Source organism: Ctenopharyngodon idella, chromosome 12 (assembly GCF_019924925.1).
Source record: "Ctenopharyngodon idella isolate HZGC_01 chromosome 12, HZGC01, whole genome shotgun sequence".
In the NCBI taxonomy this organism is placed as follows: Eukaryota; Metazoa; Chordata; class Actinopteri; order Cypriniformes; family Xenocyprididae; genus Ctenopharyngodon; species Ctenopharyngodon idella.
The window spans coordinates 21,606,703-21,628,720 of record NC_067231.1 but is presented as its reverse complement, the minus strand read 5'-3'; the positions used below and the strand labels follow the sequence as shown (position 1 = coordinate 21,628,720).

Genomic DNA, 22,018 nt, shown 5'->3' with positions numbered 1-22,018 from the left:
CACTGTGGGGAGAAGGGGGCAGTCGGAGCGTGGCAAGTCACTCTGTCCGATGAACCTGCACGGGTGGAAGAGCGGGAGAGAGAGAGAGAGAGAGAGAAAGAGAGAACAGTCAGCTGTGAAAGCACAGTTAAGAGAAGGGAGGGGTGATGAAGAGCCAGCACATACAGAAAAACACAAGAAAAGAATCTGAAACACAGAGGAGAACGAGGATGAAGCCGAACGGTAGGAGAGAAATGGGGAGGCAGCAGAGGGAGGGGAACATGTGATGAGAATAAAGGACACGTGGGAAGATGCTGTACTTTTAAAAGTTCGACACACGAATGGGAGAGTTTTCTGTTGTTCAGTCATGTGACACCACTGGGTGAACTAGATACCTTATTTAACCTTGCAGTTAGAGCATGATTGTTTACAGTAGTAATAGAACAAGGCAAATAATGAGCTACATTGTGCTTTGCATTGTGATACAATGTGTTTTTGCAGTTTTAATGATTTTCGGGAATGCATTAATGAAATCATTTACCCAGAAATTTAAATTGCAGCACTGTTACTCACCCTCATGTGATTTGAAATCCGTATGCTGTTATACTTTTTGTGAAACAAAAGATATACCTTTTCAAAGAAGCTTCACATGTTCATGGTGGCCAGGAAAATGGCAAAAAATTCATCCATATAATTTTGTGCACTATATTACAAGCTTAGTGTGACGAACAGACCAAAATTGAAGTCAATATTAACTTAATCAGACTTTTCACCTCCGCTGCAGTCCTCAAATCAAATATGGCATCTATGGTGAAGGTTGAACGTTGTATAAAAGTTGTATTTTATGGTGCGTTTTGTATGTTCCATGGAAACTTGAGGCTGAGTAACTGACTGAATTTTCATTTTTGGGTAAAATATTCCCTTGAGCTTTTTTTTACAGGCTAGTGTTTGTCTTGAATATGTGAGTACATGTTTCGACAGTTCTATCAGATCATTTTATCTCTGAACTGTCTTTGATAGAGAACTGATGATCAACATCATAACACTGCACTGTGAAGTAACTCTCTCATTCTCTCTTTTTTCCATTCTTCTCTCTCAGGGGTGTTTTTCTGCGGAGGCAGTGTCACCGCAAAAAACAAAACAAAACAAAAAAACATTCTGATGAGCAATAATCAACTATATAAAAATAAAAAGGATGAATACTACAAAATATGAGATTGAATAATGTACAAGACAGCTATTTTCTAAAGTAACACTGTCTAAAAGGTGGGGTCACATTTAGCGTTGAGAATATTTGTGGGCAAAACTCAGTAATTTCAATAGGAATCCACACGATCTGAACTTCGTGTGAGAGGTGAAAGATTTCCCCACGCAGATTTTGCATCAGGTTCAAGCTGGTCAAACAAATTCACAACACTGACCAACAGAAAGATGCTTAGTTTGAAAGTGACTTCTGTGCGAGTTGTGCTTCAATAATTCAACAGGAATCTGCCTGTCATGTCCATAAAATGGAATAAACTGGTTAATATGACTAATTACAAAGTTAACAACTCACCCACTGAAGCTGGGAACACACTGAACGACTAGCTGAAACATTCTAAGACTGAATTCAGACTTAATGATTGGTGAGTCATGATGGACTGAACTCAACTGTGCAATTGCAGTGCAAACTGTGCTGAATTGCAGTGCAATTTATGCAGGAAAAAAAAAAAAAAAAAAAAAACTGGAAAACCTCTGCCAACGTTAAACATAACTTGAATTTTAAAAAAAAATCATAAAGTCCAGTGATTCTCTTTCACATTTTCTTTTTGCCATTATCACCACATTTCATTATGCATTTCCTGATTAATTTCATTATTTACAACATTTCTAGTGCAATTTTTTAAACCTATAATCAAGCAATAATGTAGACTGTTATTCTCAAATCAGGAGTTAAAATAAAAAAATATAAAATACTGGAACTGGAACAAACTCGGTCCGTTTGAGTATGATCAATCGTAATGACCAAATTACATTCATAATTGGCCTGACAGTCGTGTAGTGTGTTCCCAGCTTTATACGTCATCACATTCAGTCACAACCAGCTCAAAATGAACTTAAAATAATGACCTGTGAGTAAGCTGTTTTTAAGATTGTTATTTTATTATTTTAAGAAGTCCAACAACAGCTAGTAGTGACAAACAAAAGCTACAAGAAATATGCTTTTTGCTGTATATTATAGTTAATATTAAAAATGCATAATAGTATGTTAACAAACACACTAAAACGTAATATATGTTGTGTACTGGTGAATGCTGATCCATATGCTTTAAATCATAAAATCTGTGTAAACATCAAATGGAACTGGAACATGAATTTGCATCTGTCTAAAACGCCCAAATGCAAAGAGGGACTTTGCCTCCTCATTTCAGGAGTCCACAATGCAACACTGTTCTATCTGCTTCTCAGATGTGTGTGTCTCTCTCTCCTTCTCTCCTCAAGTGACAAAAGCAAGACCCCATTCCTAATCTGACCCCAAAACAGCAACGAAATCCCCCCGGCCTTATCATCCTCTGCCTGGGCTCTGTTCTCGCTCTTCTTTCATATCCCCTGCCTCTCTTTCTTTCTTTCTTTCTTTCATTCTCTCTCTCTCTCTCTCTCTCTCTCCGTCACTCTCCATTGCATCCTCTCTCCCCAGTATAACCTCTTCCTCTGTCTGCTTCTCTCTGTAAACGGCTTTCAGCCGAGCAGAGATTACCTAGACCATGCTCTTCAGAGCAGCTTCAAAAAGGGTGCTCTGGGCTGCCAGCCTGGATAACACCCCCCTCCTCCTTCCGCCAGGGTGGAGAGAGGGGAAAGTCACAGGGAGAGTGGCTTGGAAAATGTTTGCAGAAGAAAAAAAAATACAGCGGATGCAGAGGATGTCACACACTTGCTACGCTCACACATCGCTTGGGACTGACGAACATGTTTACTAACACATATGACTCCTGAATCGTTTTGTTCACACAACAGCTAAAAGCTGCTTGAATACTGTCTGCATAGTCGAAGTCAAGCTTAATTAACCGAATGTTTTTAAAAATAAAATAAAATAAAATAAAATAAAATTTTAGAACAGCTAAAAATTAAGAACAGCTCCAATGGAAAACAGCAACAAAACTCACTCCCAAATTCGGCTGTGCAGTCCATATAAGCTGCGAATGCTCTCCAAGCTATTTGAGAGAATGAGTTTGTGGATTCGCAAATTAACACTATAAATTACTATTAATGCCCTTGTTATTTGAGGTGTAACAAAGCTTACATAATAAAATTTTGGTAATACGTATGTAACTGTCGGTCATTTATTTATTTGCCAAACTACTGTAATTTCCTTTAAATCTGTGCTGGTTACAAAGTGTTTCGGAAAAACTGATCCGCCTATGCTCTGTTGATATGCATCATCATCATTGTTCCGCATTCTCATTGGTTTGCTGGCATATGGGGGATTTCATGCGCAGGGATAACTGTCCGTGAATCACTCGCCCAAACGGTAAAATGTGCTGTTGTAAATCTGCCTTTGTAAATCACATTGTATTTGATACAAAACCAACTAGACTAAATCAAATGAAAGGTCATACCTTAAAGGGTTAGTTCACCCAAAAATGAAAATTCTGTCATTAATTACTCACCCTCATGTTGTTCCACACCTGTAAGACCTTCGTTAATCTTCGGAACACAAATTAAGATATTTTTCATAAAATCAGATGGCTCAGTGAGGCCTGCATTGCCAGCAAGACAATTAACACTTTCAATGCCCAGAAAGCTACTAAAGACATATTTAAAACAGCTTTTGTGACTACAGTGGTTCAACCTTAATATTATAAAGTGACGATAATACTTTTTGTGCGCCGAAAAAACAAAATGACGACTTTATTCAACAATATCTAGTGATGGGCAATTTCAAAACAATGCTTCATGAAACTTCGGAGCACGTATCAAACTGCCAAAGTCACGCCCCTCAGTGGTGAACCATTGAAATTCCGAAACACTTATGACGTAACGAAGCCTCGTTTACTGAAATCACGCGACTTTGGCAGTTTGATACACCCTCCGAACTACTGATTCGAAACAAAAGATTCACAAAGCTTCATGTCATCTTACGGGTGTGGAACGACATGAGGATGAGTAATTAATTACAGAATTTTCATTTTTGGGTGAACTAACCCTTTAGACTATTTTCACAGTATTTCATCTTCACCATAGGGAATTTTTTTTTTACGAAAACTTATAAATTGTATAAGACAGACTTACTGTAAGTAGACCCAGTGTAACTATCCGAGATTGTTAATCGATTGTATGCGTTTGTTAAAGTAATCAATTTGCATTATTTCAACATATTTTTTTAAATATTTATATCCTTTTACCGCATCAGAAGGATCCCTAAGTGCTGCTATTTAAAGCAAGTTGAACTTTGCCAGCTTGCCAGTCTCACTTAGTTTTGATTATGCACATGATGAGGTGATGATTTGTTATTAAAAACAATTCCAAAACACTTTTGTTCTCCAATGACCCACATTACAGTTTGACACCTCAGTGCATTAACATGATGCATGCTTGATTTATTTGCTGTGAAATGCATCATATGAGATTCATAGAGAATGCACAAATTGTGAAATTGCTCAGAAAATTTGCAATTGTGTGGAAAAAAATGGTACTTAGCATTTCCCTGACATTATTATTATTAAATACTATTGCTTTATATAATATTTAATTGTAAATATATGTAATATTTAATTGTTTTTAAATTCTATACCATTAAATATATACACGCATGCAGTATGCTCACAGTACCACTACATTCATTTTTATTAGAATTTTAATTAAACACACTAAATTAACATGTTAAATTGATATCCCCCCAGAATAAAATGCTTCATTTCTGCACTACACTTTTTTGAGGCCAAAAGCACAGTTCAGAAAGTCTAATCCCTTTGTGTGCTTTGATGTGAAATCTTTGATGTGCATCCCTCCCTGTGTAAACCCAATGCCTTTTTCTCTGTCACCATGTCCAGCCTGTCTCTGTGTTATGTGAGACACACTCTCTGCCCTCTTGCTCCCCGAGAATGTCCAATTAGAGGAAGGTCGGATCCGGTAGCCATGTGTGAGGCAGCCACTTATTCTGTTACCGTTGGCCGATCCGTCACGCTCCTCTCCAGCTTTCTTTATTTTATTCTTCCTCCCAAAGGGCAGTGGCTAACTCTATCACCGGGACAAATGACCCATCAGTGGCACCATTCATCAGCTGCCTTAGAATCACTCGCTCCGGCCGCAGTCCCACCCTTCCACCCCCTCTGAAACAGAGCTGCCGCTCCCACCGGCTTCCCCACCGAATCTTACGTTGTGTGTGTGTGCACGTACGTGGATGTGAAAGCGAAAATCAGAGAATGCGCCTTTGTGTGTGCAGTGCTCGGCTAAACTGCATTATAAATCTCCCCCACATGTGCAAAATAAACACACACACACACACACACACACACGCACACACACACGCCATCCAAAATAGAACCACCTCCTTTACCAAACATATATACATAAGCTTTTGTCAAAGCCCTTTGTCTGGTTTTATTTGCTTCTCAGTGTTGTTTTCTTGTTTTATCTCCCTCGGCAGCTATTCTGACGCCCACACTGTCCCAACACCTCCACCCGGGGCGGGAATCTTTACATAAGTGATGAGGAGGAGAGCAAATGAAATGACTGTAATTTGGTCAGGGGCAGCATGTACGTTCTGCCTAATAGAGGGGGCCGTCTTTCCATTGCTCTGAGACGAGCTAGGTGGGTGCGTTCTTATTAATTAAGACAGTCTCATTATCGCTAGTCCAGGCGCTCGATGAGTGAGGGAAATCGGAATTAAAAAGTCAAGCAAACTGAAAAGGAAAAGACAGCTAAGACATGACAGATGGTCTTTCATCACACAAAGCTTTATCGAGAAAAAAATAAAATCGAAATAAATAAATAATGAGCTTATGGAGAGCAGAACTAGCACATTTTCTCCCTCCTCTCCTTAATTCTGGGCAATTAAAATATTTTTTTTTCCTTCAATAGCACAAAAAGCATATGGGGACATTACTCATTTGGTGCTGTTTTGCCAGTATAGTTTCCATGGCAACCTTGGAGCAAGAAACATGACTCTCTTTGCTGGTAGATACAGAGTCACTGGCGTAGCCTGTGGTACACGAGACGTGAACTTTGACTCTTTCCAGCCTCGTTTTAGCAATGAATCTTGTTACGGTACAAAATATCAGACCTGTCTTCCCTGGGAAGCAAAATATGAAAACACAATACCACCGAAATGAAATGTATTATTATTTTTGTGAATAATCGTGAGCTCCAATTCGGCTTAACCATCATGCATATTTAATTTTTAATATGAAACATCATTCAATATCTCGAACATACGATTGTGTTCTGTGTTTGCACCAAAGGCTGATTCTAGACTTACGTCAGGCAGAAAACATCTAAAAGAAAATCATACATGTGCTACAGATACAGGCACATAACAAAACATGTGAAATCCAATATCTACTGTTGTCAAAGTGATCTACTGATACAGAGAGATATATATTAAAGTGTATGCTGTGGTTGAGAATCACTTTTTTTTCCAATTTGATGGAAAAGATCATGTGCTGAGAGCAAAGTAGAGTCAGCGAGAGAAGAATCAGTGCTATAAACATAAGACAATGTTAAATCGACACATGCTGTTCAACTCTTCTCTTTATCCACAGAAAGAGCAAGAAGGGCTTACGGCCATAAACATCAGTGAAATGCTTGAAACATCAGTACGCATAGAGAGGCATATGTTTTGCATCAGTATGTGTGAATACACAATGGCTGTTTACACATTCTAGAACTCTAAAAATGTGAATGAAAGCAAGACAAGAACAAGTCTAAGCCACATTTCAACCATAATCCAAAGGGGAAAAAAAGGCCTTTAGGACTTTTTTTTTTTTTCATTGTGGCATTTTTGTGATAGTTAAAGGGTTAGTTCACCCAAAAATGAAAATTATGTCATTAATTACTCACCCTCATGTTGTTCCACACCCGTAAGACCTTCGTTCATCTTCAGAACACAAATTAAGATATTTTTGATAAAATCCGATGGCTCAGTGAGGCCTCTATTGCCAGCAAGATAATTAACACTTTCAGATGCCCAGAATGGTTCTAAAGACATATTTAAAACAGTTCATGTGACTACAGTGGTTCAACCTTAATGTTATGAAGAGACGAGAATACTTTTTGTGCGGCAAAAAATAAAAAACTAAATAACGACTTTATTCAACAATATCTAGTGATTAGCGATTTCAAAACACTGTTTCATGAAGCTTTTACGAATCTTTTGTTTCAAATCAGTGGTTCGGAGCGTGTATCAAACTGCCAAAATCATGCCCCCCCCCCACCCTTCGATACATGCATCGAACCACTGTAGTCACATGAACTGTTGAATATGTCTTTAGAACCATTCTGGGCATCTGAAAGTGTTAATTATCTTGCTGGCAATGGAGGCCTCACTGAGCCATCGGATTTTATCAAAAATATCTTAATTTGTGTTCTGAAGAGGAACAAAGGTCTTACGGGTGTAGAACGACATGAGGGTGAGTAATTAATGACAGAATTTTCATTTTTGGGTGAACTAACCCTTTAAGAACATTTTGATCCAAAAATGTCAAAACAGTGATAAAAAAAAAAAAAAAACATTTACAGTGATGATAATAATATAAAATATTACAAATATTGCAGTCGAAAAGATGCGGTAAACCTGTGAAAATGTAGTCAAGTTTCTCAGAATTGATCATTATCAATCAGCTAGCCAGCTCTGCATTCTCAAGCCTTGAGAGTGGTTAAAAAAGGCAATTCCAACTATGCCAAACCTGATTTGTTAAAAAAAAAAAAAAAAAAAAAAAACTGACAAGATTAGCAAATGCCATTTGTGCTCCCTCCCTACTTAGAAGTTTATAAAAAAGAGTCACAGAAGGCCAATATGTGATGGAACTCTTATACAAAGTAGTATTTACTTTCCTTGTCATTGGATATTTATTTCCTTTCGTTCCTTTTGGCTCACTCTGGCATTAGGACAATCCATCCCTCTGGTTTTACATTCCAAAACAACAGCTGAACACAGAGAGAGAACCAAAGAATATGCAAGCATTCACATTGGACCATAGGTAATAGAATGTACTTATCAGGCAGTGCCAGGCAGGATTAGAGGAAGGTGTTGAGGGGTACGGACCCCGTGGGCTGGCCTACACATATGGGGTCGGCAAATGGATCAATCCGCAAGGCAACGTGCCACCCTACACCATTCATCTTTATTTAGCAGCAAGCTTTGCATTCTAAGAGGATACACGATGACCTCTAGACCATAAACTGACATTTGGGAAAAACACGTCAATACCGAAGCACATCAATTTATGGTTTTGTCCATGTGTCTACTCTACTCCCTGATGGTTTGACATGCTAAAGCGGCAAGCTGGATATGTGTTCGTGAAAGATGATGTGGCTGGTTATGTATCATGCCCATGGCACAAGATCCCATGCACTTGGGTCACTGGAGTTATCCACAATCGCATTTCTATTCTGAAAACACTACAGCTTTTGTAGAAGTCTGTTTACAGCTGGTGAGGATATAGCAAAAATCAAATCAAGCTCAGAGGAGAACATTTGCTTAGATGAGCTCTTTCAAATTCATCGTGACCTCACAGAGGACAATTAATTTAACTAAATTCCTTGTATCACCTGTTATTTCAATATAAGCACAAGGTCATTTGTGTTTAGCCAGCCTGAGCTCTATTCATGACTTCCAAAGCTGCAATGGAAGAGAATAAAAACACTATTTAAGGTTTTGATTCAAATTGAAAAGCGCTCACCTCCATAGCCAAAATCCAATCCAATTGCAATTGTGTTGGGTAAATAAGGATGGATTGTTTGTCTCTTAGGTGAGTGTGCGGTGAGGATCTTCTGTTTAAATGTAAAGTGACAGATGTCCCATTCCCGGTGCTAGAGGACTATGGCTCACTCTAATGAGCCAATGGAGAAAAGTCGCAGAATGAAGAGCAGAATACAAAGGTTGAACTGAAGGACAAGGCACCCGCCGCTCAAACACTCAACCATATGAAGCTTATCTTCAATTCAGGCAAGTCATATGTAGATGTATACACTAATTGCCATTCAGTTTAATCTAAATTTTGTTCAAACATTCTCTGGGTCTTTTGTTTTCCCAACTATGTGCACACTAATTTATTTAAGTTGCCAACTTACACTGCAGTATCCAACAGTGGACATATGACAGAAGAATTCTGTCATTTTTTTCACAAATGTCTGTCACTTTCATCAAATAAATTTTTTAATTGTGTTTTGACTAGGACTGTGCCCTAATATTCGACTAATTGTTAGTCAACTAGAACAGGCTTAGTCGACCAAAAATTGTATTAGTTGGTAAGTCGCAGAAAAAAAAAAAACTTGTGATGAAGTCACGCAGTCCACGAGGGGCAGATGATTAACAGCGGGTCCTTGTGGTAATTACAGTATGTCGGGCAGGAAATCCAAACGCTCACTATCGTCCATTGACCTCAAATATGGCTTATCATTTGAAACATGTAAGTAGTAGCAACTTTACATGGTTGCTCGCTCTAACGTTAACCTAGATAAATGTGCGCTATAATTAGGCTCATATCCAAATGTGTGGAAAAGGGTGTGGAATCTGAAGAATTAAGCGCGGTTACTGCAAGACATGGAGGCGCCGGCGCGATCACTTGCATTTTTTCTGATAACAGCGGAAACAACTTAAAATACTCTGTAATTTTTGTTCATACAGATTAATACAACAGTCTACATTTATTTGTGTAAACTCACAATAACAAAAAAAAACATTGTGCCTTTGTTCAATTATAATAATTTTCAATTTCACAGTTATCAAAAATATATAAAATTGCTAGACTGGAATAGACAAAATACAAAATATTCAGAATTTTATAAAATATATATATATATATATATATATATATATATATATATATATAACGGAACATATATATATACTTTTTATATATTATAATATAATAGAATAGAATAAATAGAACACAATATAACCAATAATTATTAAACAATAATTAAATATAAATATATATTTAAACAATAAATATTAAAATGGTTTATGATTATGTCAATATTTGTTTATATTATTTTGAGAGTTTTAAAATGACTTAAGACTGAAAATGAGACAAGGATAAAATAATACATTCTGCATAAAAGGAATTTGAAAGGTTGCTAAAACAAATCAAGTTTCTAGACAGATCTTCATATGACCTACATCTAACAGAAAAAGAAATCTGTTCAAATCTGCTATTTTAAACCAAAAATCAATTCTTGGGATATAAAAGCGCCCATAGCTTAAGAAACACCCCTCTACAGAAATACTGCTGCACTAACAGCTCATTACAAGGCAGTGTTATTCTGTTTTTTGCAAAAATATCTACCATCTAACACAATACTGAAAGTAGATTCTTCAAGTTATCATCACATAATTTCTGTTCTTGGGAGAAATCCAGCTAAGACTGTTACAGTTGGCCTGTCTGAGAAACTTTATCTCCACCTCAAGCTGCAATTATCATTACACCACCAAAATCACAGCTATTTTTTCCATCTTGCGGCGAGACTGCCTACTCTAAATCAATAAACTCCTGTATTTCTACGCAATATCTCATTTTCGCTAACGTGTAATCATATTTCATGTGCCTACAGAGAAACAGCAACACATAAGAAATTCTGAACTCCACCATCCCATTAAATGCAGTGTCATATTAAGAAATAATTGCACTTCTTGTCATGCTCACAATGGCAGATTAATGGCCGGAACAGTTGGGAATCGTGGTCTTCCTACCTGTTATGCCTAACAGGCGAAGCTTCTGGCACCTTAACAGCACACTGGCACCTTTAACAGAGACGTGGGACTGAGGCAGGGTGGAGAGAGAGGGCTAATGATCTGTCCCCATGTCAATATCTCTGGGTGCCAACCTGCCTCCCCTTGGGCAAGAGCCTGGACATCAAACCTGCAGCTGACGCACCACTTTTTCCTGGGAAGCCTCTTCTGTGCCTCGCATCAATACATTGAACTTTTTTTTCTACAAACTGTGGCCCTGCTGTCTGCAGCTTGATGAAACGCTCCTCGGCTTATTTGAGCACCTTTCTGAAACCCATCAATTGCTTTGTTTCAATGCTACTGCTTACAGGAATAGTTTACCCAAAAATGAATCTACGTTCAAAATCTTTCTTTCTTGTGTGTGGAACTCGATAGGAGATATTTTGAATAATGTACTGGTTGTTTTCTAGAGTCAGTGAGTTGAACTTGAGAAATGGATCAGTCTGAGTGAACTGGGTCAAATGCTTAACTGAAAAATATGACTCTGAAGAATAATTTGATTCGAATTTGTTACTTCAGTAAACTCTCATGAATGTGTCAAGTTGAGCAAATGTGAAAATGAAAAATGATTTCAATGTTAGCCTGCACAAAGATAAAATATGGCAATAAATGAATAAATCACATGGCAGGGTCATCATTAACTAAAACTAAAAACATTTCACTTAATTCCATATAGTTTTTCTTAATATTTTTTGAGTTATATATCTGCATGTAATTTTATCATTTATTATTGTAAAAGTAATATAAAATACTATAGTATTATTATAATTATTATTTAATATCATTTAATTAGAATTACATTTATTTATTTTTTACAAAATGTAATAACAAATACAATATTCAAAATATTATACACACATTATATAACATATTATATAACATATATACACATATATTATGTAATATATATATATATATATATTTTTTTTTTTTTTTTTTTTTTTTTTTTTGGATGAAATAAATTTCCAGGGAAAAAAAAGAACAAATAAATAATAAATACATTTCAGAAGTGTGAGATGGTCAGATGTGACCTTATATGTCAATCACTGCTGAGTTTAACAACAAATTTTGTAAAATAGAGGGTTTCAGTTTGAACTAACCTATTTTTTGCTTTTGCCGGACATTGAGAGCTGTCAATTTTTTTCCAGTGCCAGGTGTCAAACTGCCTGCAAACATTTTTTTTCTGTATCCTCTTCTGCCAGCACCTGAGCAGTGGACACTCTGAATCCCTAGAGTCCAGAGGAGTCCCTGACTATGACTAATTAAATGAGTTATGTGCCCGTGTGTCGGAGTGGCTCAGACAGCCAGCGCTGGCCACGCGCTTTAGAGGCGGAATCAGCCTCCCGTGCCCACAGGGTGTGCGCGCAGGCCATCGATCCTGCTACGCCATTAGATACAAAGATGTCAAGGTAGATTACTCTCATAGTGCTGCCGTTTGCAGGTCAAGTGTTTTGCTGGTCAACAATAATCAGAGAGACAGCAGGCGGCTAGATGATTGGGCTCTGTCTGGCTGATATATAACAGTGGCGCTGAAGCTTAGGTGATGGAACAGAAGAGTGAATTAGAATGGAGAGGCAGCCCGACCCCAGGCAGGTTAATGACATACGTGGTGCCAAAGAGCTAAATGATTTTGTGCTGAAAACGGGATTATGTCTCAGACATAAGACAGAACGGATGCAATGCAGGGTACAGCGCTCAAATGTAACTCACCAGCAAACAGGCGCTCTCTCTCTGTCTCTTGCTCTTTCTCTCTCTCGAAGCAGGAATCAGTCACTTATATTTTACTTTCCCCTCTGCAGGTCACAGCCTCCTTCATCACCCTGTCCAAATAATGCAACAATAACACAGCTCATTCATCTTCCAAACTGGGGAGAGTCACGACTCGCAGTTCAATTGGATTTTTGCTTCCATCTCCTTCATTTGCACATTTTTAAATGGCTATATGTAACTTTCTTCAATATTTATGTTTTCCAACCATTTTTTGTCTCATATACAATCACTGCTCACTAGTGAGTAGGGCTTAACAACAACAAACCAGGAATGTGTTGCTTTTAAAGATAAGTTCACATACAGAACAAAATTCCTTCAGACACTGCAATGAAAATATGTCAAAATGTCCAAATATATTCCTCCAAAAGAGTAAAAAACGCAATACTTGCAATTCATTTTCTGTGTATCTAAAAAAAAAGGATTACATGCTGAGATACTAGCAATCCTCTTTTATTATTTATTATTATAAAAATAAAGTGCTCAGTGCAATTAAAAAGTTTTGGTCAAGCAGGACATTCCTCAGTGTTAACATCCTTCTGAAACATGTGTGTGTGTGTGTGTGTGTGTGTGTGTGTATACATGCCTACCTATCTAACAGGGGACCATGGTGTCGTTACATATTCACCAACAGGGGACCACCAAGCCAAGAGGGGACATTTTTGGTCAAGCTTTAAATCATGTTAAAATCAAGTAAAAAAAACATTTTGGTGATTTTTGGTGATTGGACAAGTGGGGATCTACAGGTGAGTGTGTGTGTGTGTGTGTGTGTGTGTGTGTGTGTGTGTGTGTGTGTGTGTGTGTGTGTGTGTGTAAAAATACATTAACAGTAATTAACAGTAATATTTTGAAATATTATTATAATTTAAATTAAACTGTCAACACTCAGTGTTGAAAACAGTGCTGTGGAAACAGTAATACATTTTTTCAGGATTCTTTGATTGATAGAAAGCTCAAAAGAACAGCATACATTTAAAATATTTCTTCTTTGGTAATATTATAAATGTCTTTACTGTCACTTTTGATCAGTTTAATGTGTCCTTGCTGAATAAAAGTATTAATTTCTTAAACATTACTGGCCCAAAAAAAAAAAAGAAAAATGGTTTATTGTTTATTTGTTCTTGCGATGGGCACACAGAAAACTGGGGTTTAATCGCATAACCTTTCCCATCTTTGCATGTCTCATATCACATGGACGGTACAGCGCTGGACTGTTGTCTGGTAATTCCAGGATGACAACAATCTCATATCACCTGATTTACTGTCTGAGGGCGAAAGCTGGGGAGGAGGATGAAAAAGTGATAAAGCATGTGAAACAGCAGGAATGAGAGTGCAGGTTGTGGACCGAGCTGAACGTGGGTGGCTATAAGTTCTCATGCTCTGACAACCTCTGGGACAAGCTTTTTATTTGGTGGCAGAAGCTGGGGGATGAAGAAGCGAGGACGCGTGCATGTGAGTGACGACGCAGATGGGAGAGCAGTGAAGGACATGTCAGGTGGCATGTAGAAACATGGAGCCCAACTTAAAAAGCCTGAAAACATGAGCCATTGTTTTCATCAATGCCATTTGAAGTCCACCCACATAGCTAAGTCTCACTAATCTATCCAGTCTTGGTGAAATTATCAAATTTGGCAAAGAACGCCTGCATACAGATGGCCGTTTAGTGGCGTTTCGTTACTCTGTCGGATTCACGTGACAATATTTACAAACCGATTTCAAAGCACATTCCTAGTACGAGGAGAAGAAGATAAAAGATCTTAGATCAGAGAGGGAACGTTTCACAAACTTCGCTAAACTGCATTAGATCATGATGGACTGTAACAGTATAGCGCTGATGTTTACATCGCAGATATGGCGCATATGTCAGTTAGTATGCTAATCTATGACAAGGTCTCCCTTATTCAAACATCTCAGCATGGGATCGTGAGTTCATATTGAACAGGCGATTAATAGCACCTCGCTCATGCCAGGCAGATCCTTCTGCTTGGCCTTACTCCAGAGCGTGGGGGATTCAAACAAGCAGCATCTAAAGGACTGAATTCTGTTTCTGGCACAAGGATACAGCTTCCCACTGCCTACTGGAAGTATCTGTCTCAGTAATAATTCTTTAATTTGGCATTTGACAGAAATGCCTCAAATATTTTTTAAGGAGGTTCATGAATTTAATGATGCAACTATGAAGAAAGACCTTGGTGGGTATTTAGACTTGTAAATCCGCAGGCCTATTTACAGAGCAGGTGGTTTAAAGTTACTTCCTGCATCCAAAGGTGTCGGTTTTGTGGACCTGTGCTAATTCTGTCCTACGGCATGCAGTTGTCGGCTTAAAGGAATGCTGCTGCCAATAATGAAATTTTCTGTCATCATTTACTCACCCTCATGATGTTCCAAACCTGTATGCTGATATCTTTCCAGTAGAACCGCAGAGAAGAGTTTTTTTTTTTAATGCTGCTTTTTACATACAATGACAATTCATAGAGTTAATAAAAAGTTATATAAGTATACACACACATTTCTTACTGAAGGGTGAGAGGTAAGTAAATAATGATGACAAAAAAATAAATAATTTTTGGGTGAACTATTTTTTTACAAGCAAGAATTTATACCCCTAAGAGTACTGGCATGATTTCACATGGCCACATGAGCATTTTGTAAATAAATAAATATGGAGAGAAAAGAGAAGAACACAAAGAAAAGAAGTTGAAAATGGATGAAAGAAACAGAACAGCTTAAGCCGACCGAGAAGCTCAGCAGGGAGTTGTTTTGATCTCATCTGGTCTAGAAATATTTCATGTCAGGTCACATAGTAATTAGAACGATTTTTTAACATGTTGCATTGGCGATTTTGTGAGAGCCGATATTTTTATCAGCCCTACTCATTAAGCTAAATGCGTTGCCTGAGATTGCGAGGGAAAAAAAAATGCTGTTTCATTGAAAAATGAGGAAAAAAATTACAGAGGATAATATTTCTGTGGCTGGGTATTACTGTGGCCATTATAGTGGAAAGTGCATTATTTAGAAAAGAGCAGTTGGCAGCAGTGACAGAGAGAAAGAACAAATGAACCCTTTGCTTGAAGTCAAACTGAGAGAGAGAGAGAGAGAGAGAAAGAAAAAAATACAACAACAAAAAGCCATTCACAGTTTTGATTTGCTTTCCCTGACAGCTGCAATAGTGGGAATGCGAAACGACTGTGTCGGCTAACTTGTTTTATGTTCATAAAGTCCAGGCGTTTCTCCTGTTTCATTGTTTAAGAGGCACAGGACAGCAAAGGAGACTTGGCCTCTCCGAGTAAATAATGCTGTAATCGCAGGAAGGGTGCTCACTGATTTACAACTTATTGAATCTCGGAGAAAATCACTTTAACCGGTAGTGTTTTTTTTTTGTTTTTTTTCCCACCGCCTTGGTTCTTGCTGTTTTCCTATGGGTAATAGCATAATTTTATGTTAGAGCAAAGGTTTTGATATTCCAATATTATCACTGAGCTGCTTCTAAGCAGAGCGGAAGAGAAAGCCAGTCTGAGAGGCTGACTGTGAGCATTATTGCTAATGCATTAATGAGAGGTCATGTCAAATTGTCATAGCAGAATAGCTGGTGCGGGCCTCAATACTCCTCACAGCTGTGTATTATATCATTAGGTCAAACGAAAGGTGTTTAAGCATTATGACACTCTTTGAAACGGCTCTGAAATCTCATCCAAGTCTTAGTTCAGAATCACAATGACTTGTCATTGCTGCCAAACACCATTGGTTCTCACGTTGTAATGAAAATGTGTCAAGCCAGTTCAAACGCGGAACGGAGGATGACATTTGAGAGCTGTTGTGGAGGGAAATAATGTGAAATTTCAATCTGTTCCTCACAAAACTATTATATGGGTTTCATAAGACTTGGATTAGTCATACAAGTCATATGAACTACTTTTATGGGATTTCAATGGTGTTATCATGTGGTTGCCACATGACAGTCACTATGAACTGTTGTTGAAACAGATCTATATAAAAACTTCTACTATTAGAAACATATCTTCAGAACCCTGCATTGGTCCAGCTGACTTGAGTCTTGAAGTCAACAACAGGTTTGATATAAATGGCACCTAAGAAATTAGTCCCATTAAAATCAGCTTATTAAAGACTTCCTTAATGGGATAGCTCACCCAAAAATGAAAAATATGTCATCATTTACTCACCTCATTCATCTGTCATTCCAAACCTGTATGACTTTCTTCTGTGGAAACACAAAAGAAGATAAGAATGTTTTGACTGCTTTTGGCCTTACAATGAAGATCAATGGGGTCCAAAAAAAAAAAAAAAAAAAAACGGCCTACAGGTTTGGAACAAAATTTTCGTATTTGGGTGAACTATCCCCTTAAGAACCATTAGACAACTCATTGAGGCAACCCACAAACTATATAATTTTAAAAATACAGTTTTGCACATCCCCACAGTATGAACAGTCATTGTATGGAGAACAGCATCCGTGCGTTCCACATAGCAGAATACGAGTCTAAAATGGCATGAAAATGAGTACGTATAATTTGAGACAGAATGATAAGACAAAATTTTCATTTTCAGGTGAGCATTTCCTTTAACAGTACAGGCAGGAAACAGAGATGCCATGCATACGATGCAGAGGATTCTCAACTGAGCAGAGGCAGAATTGAAATTGGTGTTTGTTGGGTTTCCCACACTGGTGATTACTCATGGAGAAGCTCTTGTCAGAGGTAATGATCCTCACCCCGGTGGCTGCAGTGGGAGTAGAGCAGCATGGGGCTCAGAGGCAGGAAAGCAGAGGCCAGTGGGAGTAAAACCCAGAGGGCCATGTGCGAATCAGCTTGGCTATTGTAGCACCCTCCATCTAATTCATCCTTCCTCTGTGGGAGAGAGACCTGTCAGGCGTGCAGGGTTGATGTTGCATTCGCCTTCTGTTAGCACCTCCTACTCGGCTTGCCTATGGAGCAGCGGCGATGCGTAGAGCCGGAGATTTCGGCATTTATACCGAGAAGCGTTTGTGTGTGGATACAGAACAGTGGACAAGGTGGAGAGTGGGCAGCCTGGCAGGGAGTCATGAAAAAAAGGGTAGGTAGCAAAGGAAACATGGATGAGAGAGAGAGGAATCGAGCCTGGGATAGTGGCAGCAAAGTGGGTCAGGTTGGCTTAGTTTGATTACTGCAGTGGGTGGCTGGAGGCAGCCCTACAAAAGCAACTGTACCGAGCACGTCGCTTCCCAGGATTCTCATCCTTTCCCCCCACCCCCCTGCTGAGGTGTAGCTAAAGAATCCGGTTATGTGGAGTGCTGAAGCCGGGCACACTGAAGCACCCTCGCCAGCTATAGAGCCTGACTGAGAAAGAGCGATTATGTCACCTCTGAGCGGCTCGGGCATTCACACGCAGATTCACCTGTGAACTTTGAACTCTGCTGATTCGTAACACAAGCACTGATATTTCTGAAGCTGATAATTATTCTCAACCGATATTAACATTCTATACTACTTTGTCTGAATAAATTAAAAATAAAACACTGAAAACTAAATTCAAGAGTTTTAAATGCTACAAGTTAATTTAGGCATCACAACATTATAATGTAAAGTATGAAAAATGGATATTCAATTTGAGGTTTGCTTAGGATTACACCTAACAGTGTTATTAAATTATTAGCGTTTATAAAGATTACCTTCAAGTGAATGTGAGATGACAAGGGAAAAAAAATTGGCCGATGAAGATAAAAATAAACAAACTTTTAAATCAGCCGATAACCAACAACTTGCTGATATGATTTTATATATATATATAATTATGTTTAAATAAAAACTAAAATCAGTAACTTTAAATATTAAAAGTGAATTTAGGCATCACAGCATTATAATGTACAGTATGAAAAATGGATGTTCATTTTGATATTTGCTAAAGATTACATCTAACGCTTTTATTAAATTATTAATGTTTTTAAAGATTAACTTTAAGTGAGTGTTGGGTGACAGGAAAAGTAATCTAAATGTAAAAATAATGGAAATGAGCAAGTACAATTAAATGTTCAATATTGGCTAATAATATACAGCTAATAAAACAAATATCACCAAAAATGCTAATATTCTATAAAATTTTGTCTAAATAATAATAATCAAAAAAAAAAAAAAAACTAAAATCTATGGTTTAAAATTTTCTCAAGTGAATTTAATCATCACAATATTATAATGTACAATATGAAAAATGGATATTAAAAAAAAAAATATATATATATATATATAATATATGCTATTTTTTGATATAGGGCCAATATATTGTGCATCCCTAAACACAAGGAAAATTAATCCATCAGTTACCAGGTGTTTTATAAAAACCCAAAGTACACATGGAAGCGTTATTTGCCAGACCATACGCCTTGCCAGAGACAGAGAAAAATGACAGAGCCAAAGTGGGAATATTAGCAGAGGAACCACAGTGTAATCTGATTGCTGTGCTGCTGAAAGGAAGCACATTGTGAAACTCTACTGACAACAGCAGAGTCTAAACACAGTAAAGAGTATTGCCTTCAATTCAGTAGAAATGTTTCTCACTCTTTAAATCTTTTATTTCTGGACTGGAAGAGCCTATTAATCTGAATGAACCCAGGAAAATGGTGAAAACCTAAAACCAGATGAGAAGGTATGAAAGTCTCACTCTGCTTAGTAAACATCTGAGATTGCTTCATCCGATGCTTTGCATCACATCAACCCACCAAACAGCTACAGTTTTGAGGTAAATCTTCCAGGAAATGTCAGGAATCCATCCACAGCTCCATTCCACATAGCGGATTTTATTCTCAACTAGTTGAAGGATAAAGAATTACACTGGCTTTGCTAAAAAAAGGTTGGCTGGATTTAGGCAACGTTGGGAAAGGGGTCACTGCTACAGAGGCTGGAGGTTCCCGGCTTCTTACTGAATGATTGGAACGATTAGTACTGTAGGCGAGGTGGGTCGGTTGCCTTTTGAGGAATGACCATCTAACGCACCTATTGATGTGTCACAATGATTGAGTGCGAGAGTAGGAGGCCCGTAATGGCTTCATCAGACTGCCCCGGTGCATGCCACAATCTCATTCCCCTGCAAACAGTTCTGGCTTCCCAATCACTCCGTAAAAACGGCCAAATTAAACAAAGTTGTCGGTCAACTTAACTTCAGCTTTTTATTCTTTCCCTCCCCTCTCTTCCATTATCCTCCTTCCCGTCTGTTGCTCTCTTGTTCCAACCCTTTTATACTTTTCCTTCAAGGCCACCCCACTCAGTCGACTCTTTCATGTCTTAACAAGCCAATTAAGGGGCTTGATTTAGTTCATGCTCTGCTTTCCCCCCTCCTCTTTCTTTTCCAGCGCTTGGCCCATTTTCAGCTCAGCTCCACAAATTCAACATGGTAGCGCCTACCTCGACTTTTTTAATTTCATCAAGCTTGCCCACTGTCATCCTGCTGAGTGCAAACAGCCATGTGATTGTTGGAATCAACCTCATCCAATTGCATTGCCAGTTGAAACTCAGGTAAAAAGTATTACGCCCATTGGTATTCAATGCTTGAATCTGCACTGCAATTGAACAGTGCAAAAGCAGGATAACAAGCTGGAGCCAGAACTCCAACTCCAAATGAATAGCAGTGGGGAGCAGCTTACCGGTAGGCGACTAGTAGTCATTTTCAAAATTAGAATCGGTACATTCAATACAATTTTTCTACATAGGAAATTATGATGTATGATTTGTCCAGTAATATGACTTTGAAAAATACAAATCGACAAACTATGTGTGTTCATCCTACTACAAAACCCAATAATGTAATACTTAGGTACAAACTCCATTCTATGCATAATTTATTCAGACTCATGACTCTCTTCCTGTATACTTAATGACATACTTTATACTTTATGTATACTTTACGAATCTTTTGTTTCGAATCAGTGGTTCGGTGCGTGTATCTAACTGCCAAAGTCACGTGATTTCAGTAAACGAGGCTTCGTTACGCCTAAGTGTTTTCACGAAATTTCAATGGTTCAAGTGACTTTGGAACTTTGATATGCGCTCCAAACCATTGATTGGAAACAAAAGATTTGTAAAGTTTTGAAGCTTCATGAAGCAGTGTTTTGAAATCGCCCATCACTAGATATTGTTGAATAAAGTCATTATTTAGTTTCTCTGGCACACAAAAAGTATTCTCGTCGCTTCGTAACATTAAGGTTGAACCACTGTAGTCACATGAACTGTTTTAAATATAATTTTAGTACCTTTCTGGGCATTTGAAAGTGTAAATTAACTTGCTGACAATGCAGGCCTCACTGAGCCATTGAATTTCATCAAAAATATCTTAACCCTCTACCGCATGGTGTTGCCATATGGCAACATACTCTTTGCGTTCATTTCCTTGCCAATGTCTCTTGAAGAGAACATTCTTGTTTTTTTTGTTGGTAAGAGAAGATCTTAGTTTAGCCAATGATGTGCTTTGGTTAAGTCACATGATATGCAATTTTTTTCTGTGGCGCGATATCTGACAGACTGCTGTCTCTTGTCGGTAGTTGCTGAAAGCAAACTAAAACGTCAGTAACAAACAAGGACCCGCCCATGTCACATTCACAAAAAAATTTGTAACATCATCTCAGGTAAGTTATGATGACATATTCACCACTCAAAAAAGTTTTTATGAAAATGGTTTTTGGTAAATCGATAAAATGTCTGTGTTGCCATATGGCAACACTGTGCAATAATTAAATGACATTATTGTAATAGGTTAGCTAGCTAGCAAAGGTCAGCTGCAGTCTGTTAAGCTGTAACAATAACAACATTAATGCTAGTGATATAATGTTGATTAGTCATATGTTAAGGACTGCCATGGCATTTGTATTATGGATTAAATCAACATCGGAGACCTGCCTGCCCACTGCCACCATAGCCAGTACTACTGGACCAGCCCTACCACTGGCCTACCATGGTGTCTCAAAAAGGCAGGTGCAAGTGGCTGTAAGTGTATTGTTAGGGTGAAGTGCACCAAATGTGATGAGTACCTGTGCCTCACCTCTTAAAAAAAATGCTTTTTGAAGTTTCGTAGAGAAAAAAGGTAAGGTTTCAAGGATTATGGGGGGTTCATGTTCATAACTTTCCTCTCATAAGATTGCATAATGTTGAATTTTCATGAACAATGTTTTATGATACATGATGAACAGTATTATATTTGTTTTTAAATGTCTAAATTTGCAATTTAAGTAATATTCATGAAAAACGTAATGAAATTCAAAGAATATAAAGCATTATCCAGCAAAAGAGAATGGAATAAATAAAAGCACACAATGTTGGAAAATATGTATAAGGTGTTGTTTATAATTACTGCTAAAGCTTA

The 22,018-nt window shown here is 37.9% G+C and overlaps 1 protein-coding gene across 1 annotated transcript in view; it reads right to left on the bottom strand.

Annotated features, from left to right (window-relative positions):
- rbfox3a (RNA binding fox-1 homolog 3a) overlaps positions 1-22,018 on the bottom strand; it is a 395,081-nt gene that overhangs the window by 278,074 nt on the left and 94,989 nt on the right. The window contains 2 exon segments of the mRNA XM_051914271.1: positions 4-55; positions 16,858-16,895. Of these exon segments, the coding sequence (XP_051770231.1) occupies positions 4-55; positions 16,858-16,862 (57 nt within the window). The 5' untranslated portion in view covers positions 16,863-16,895.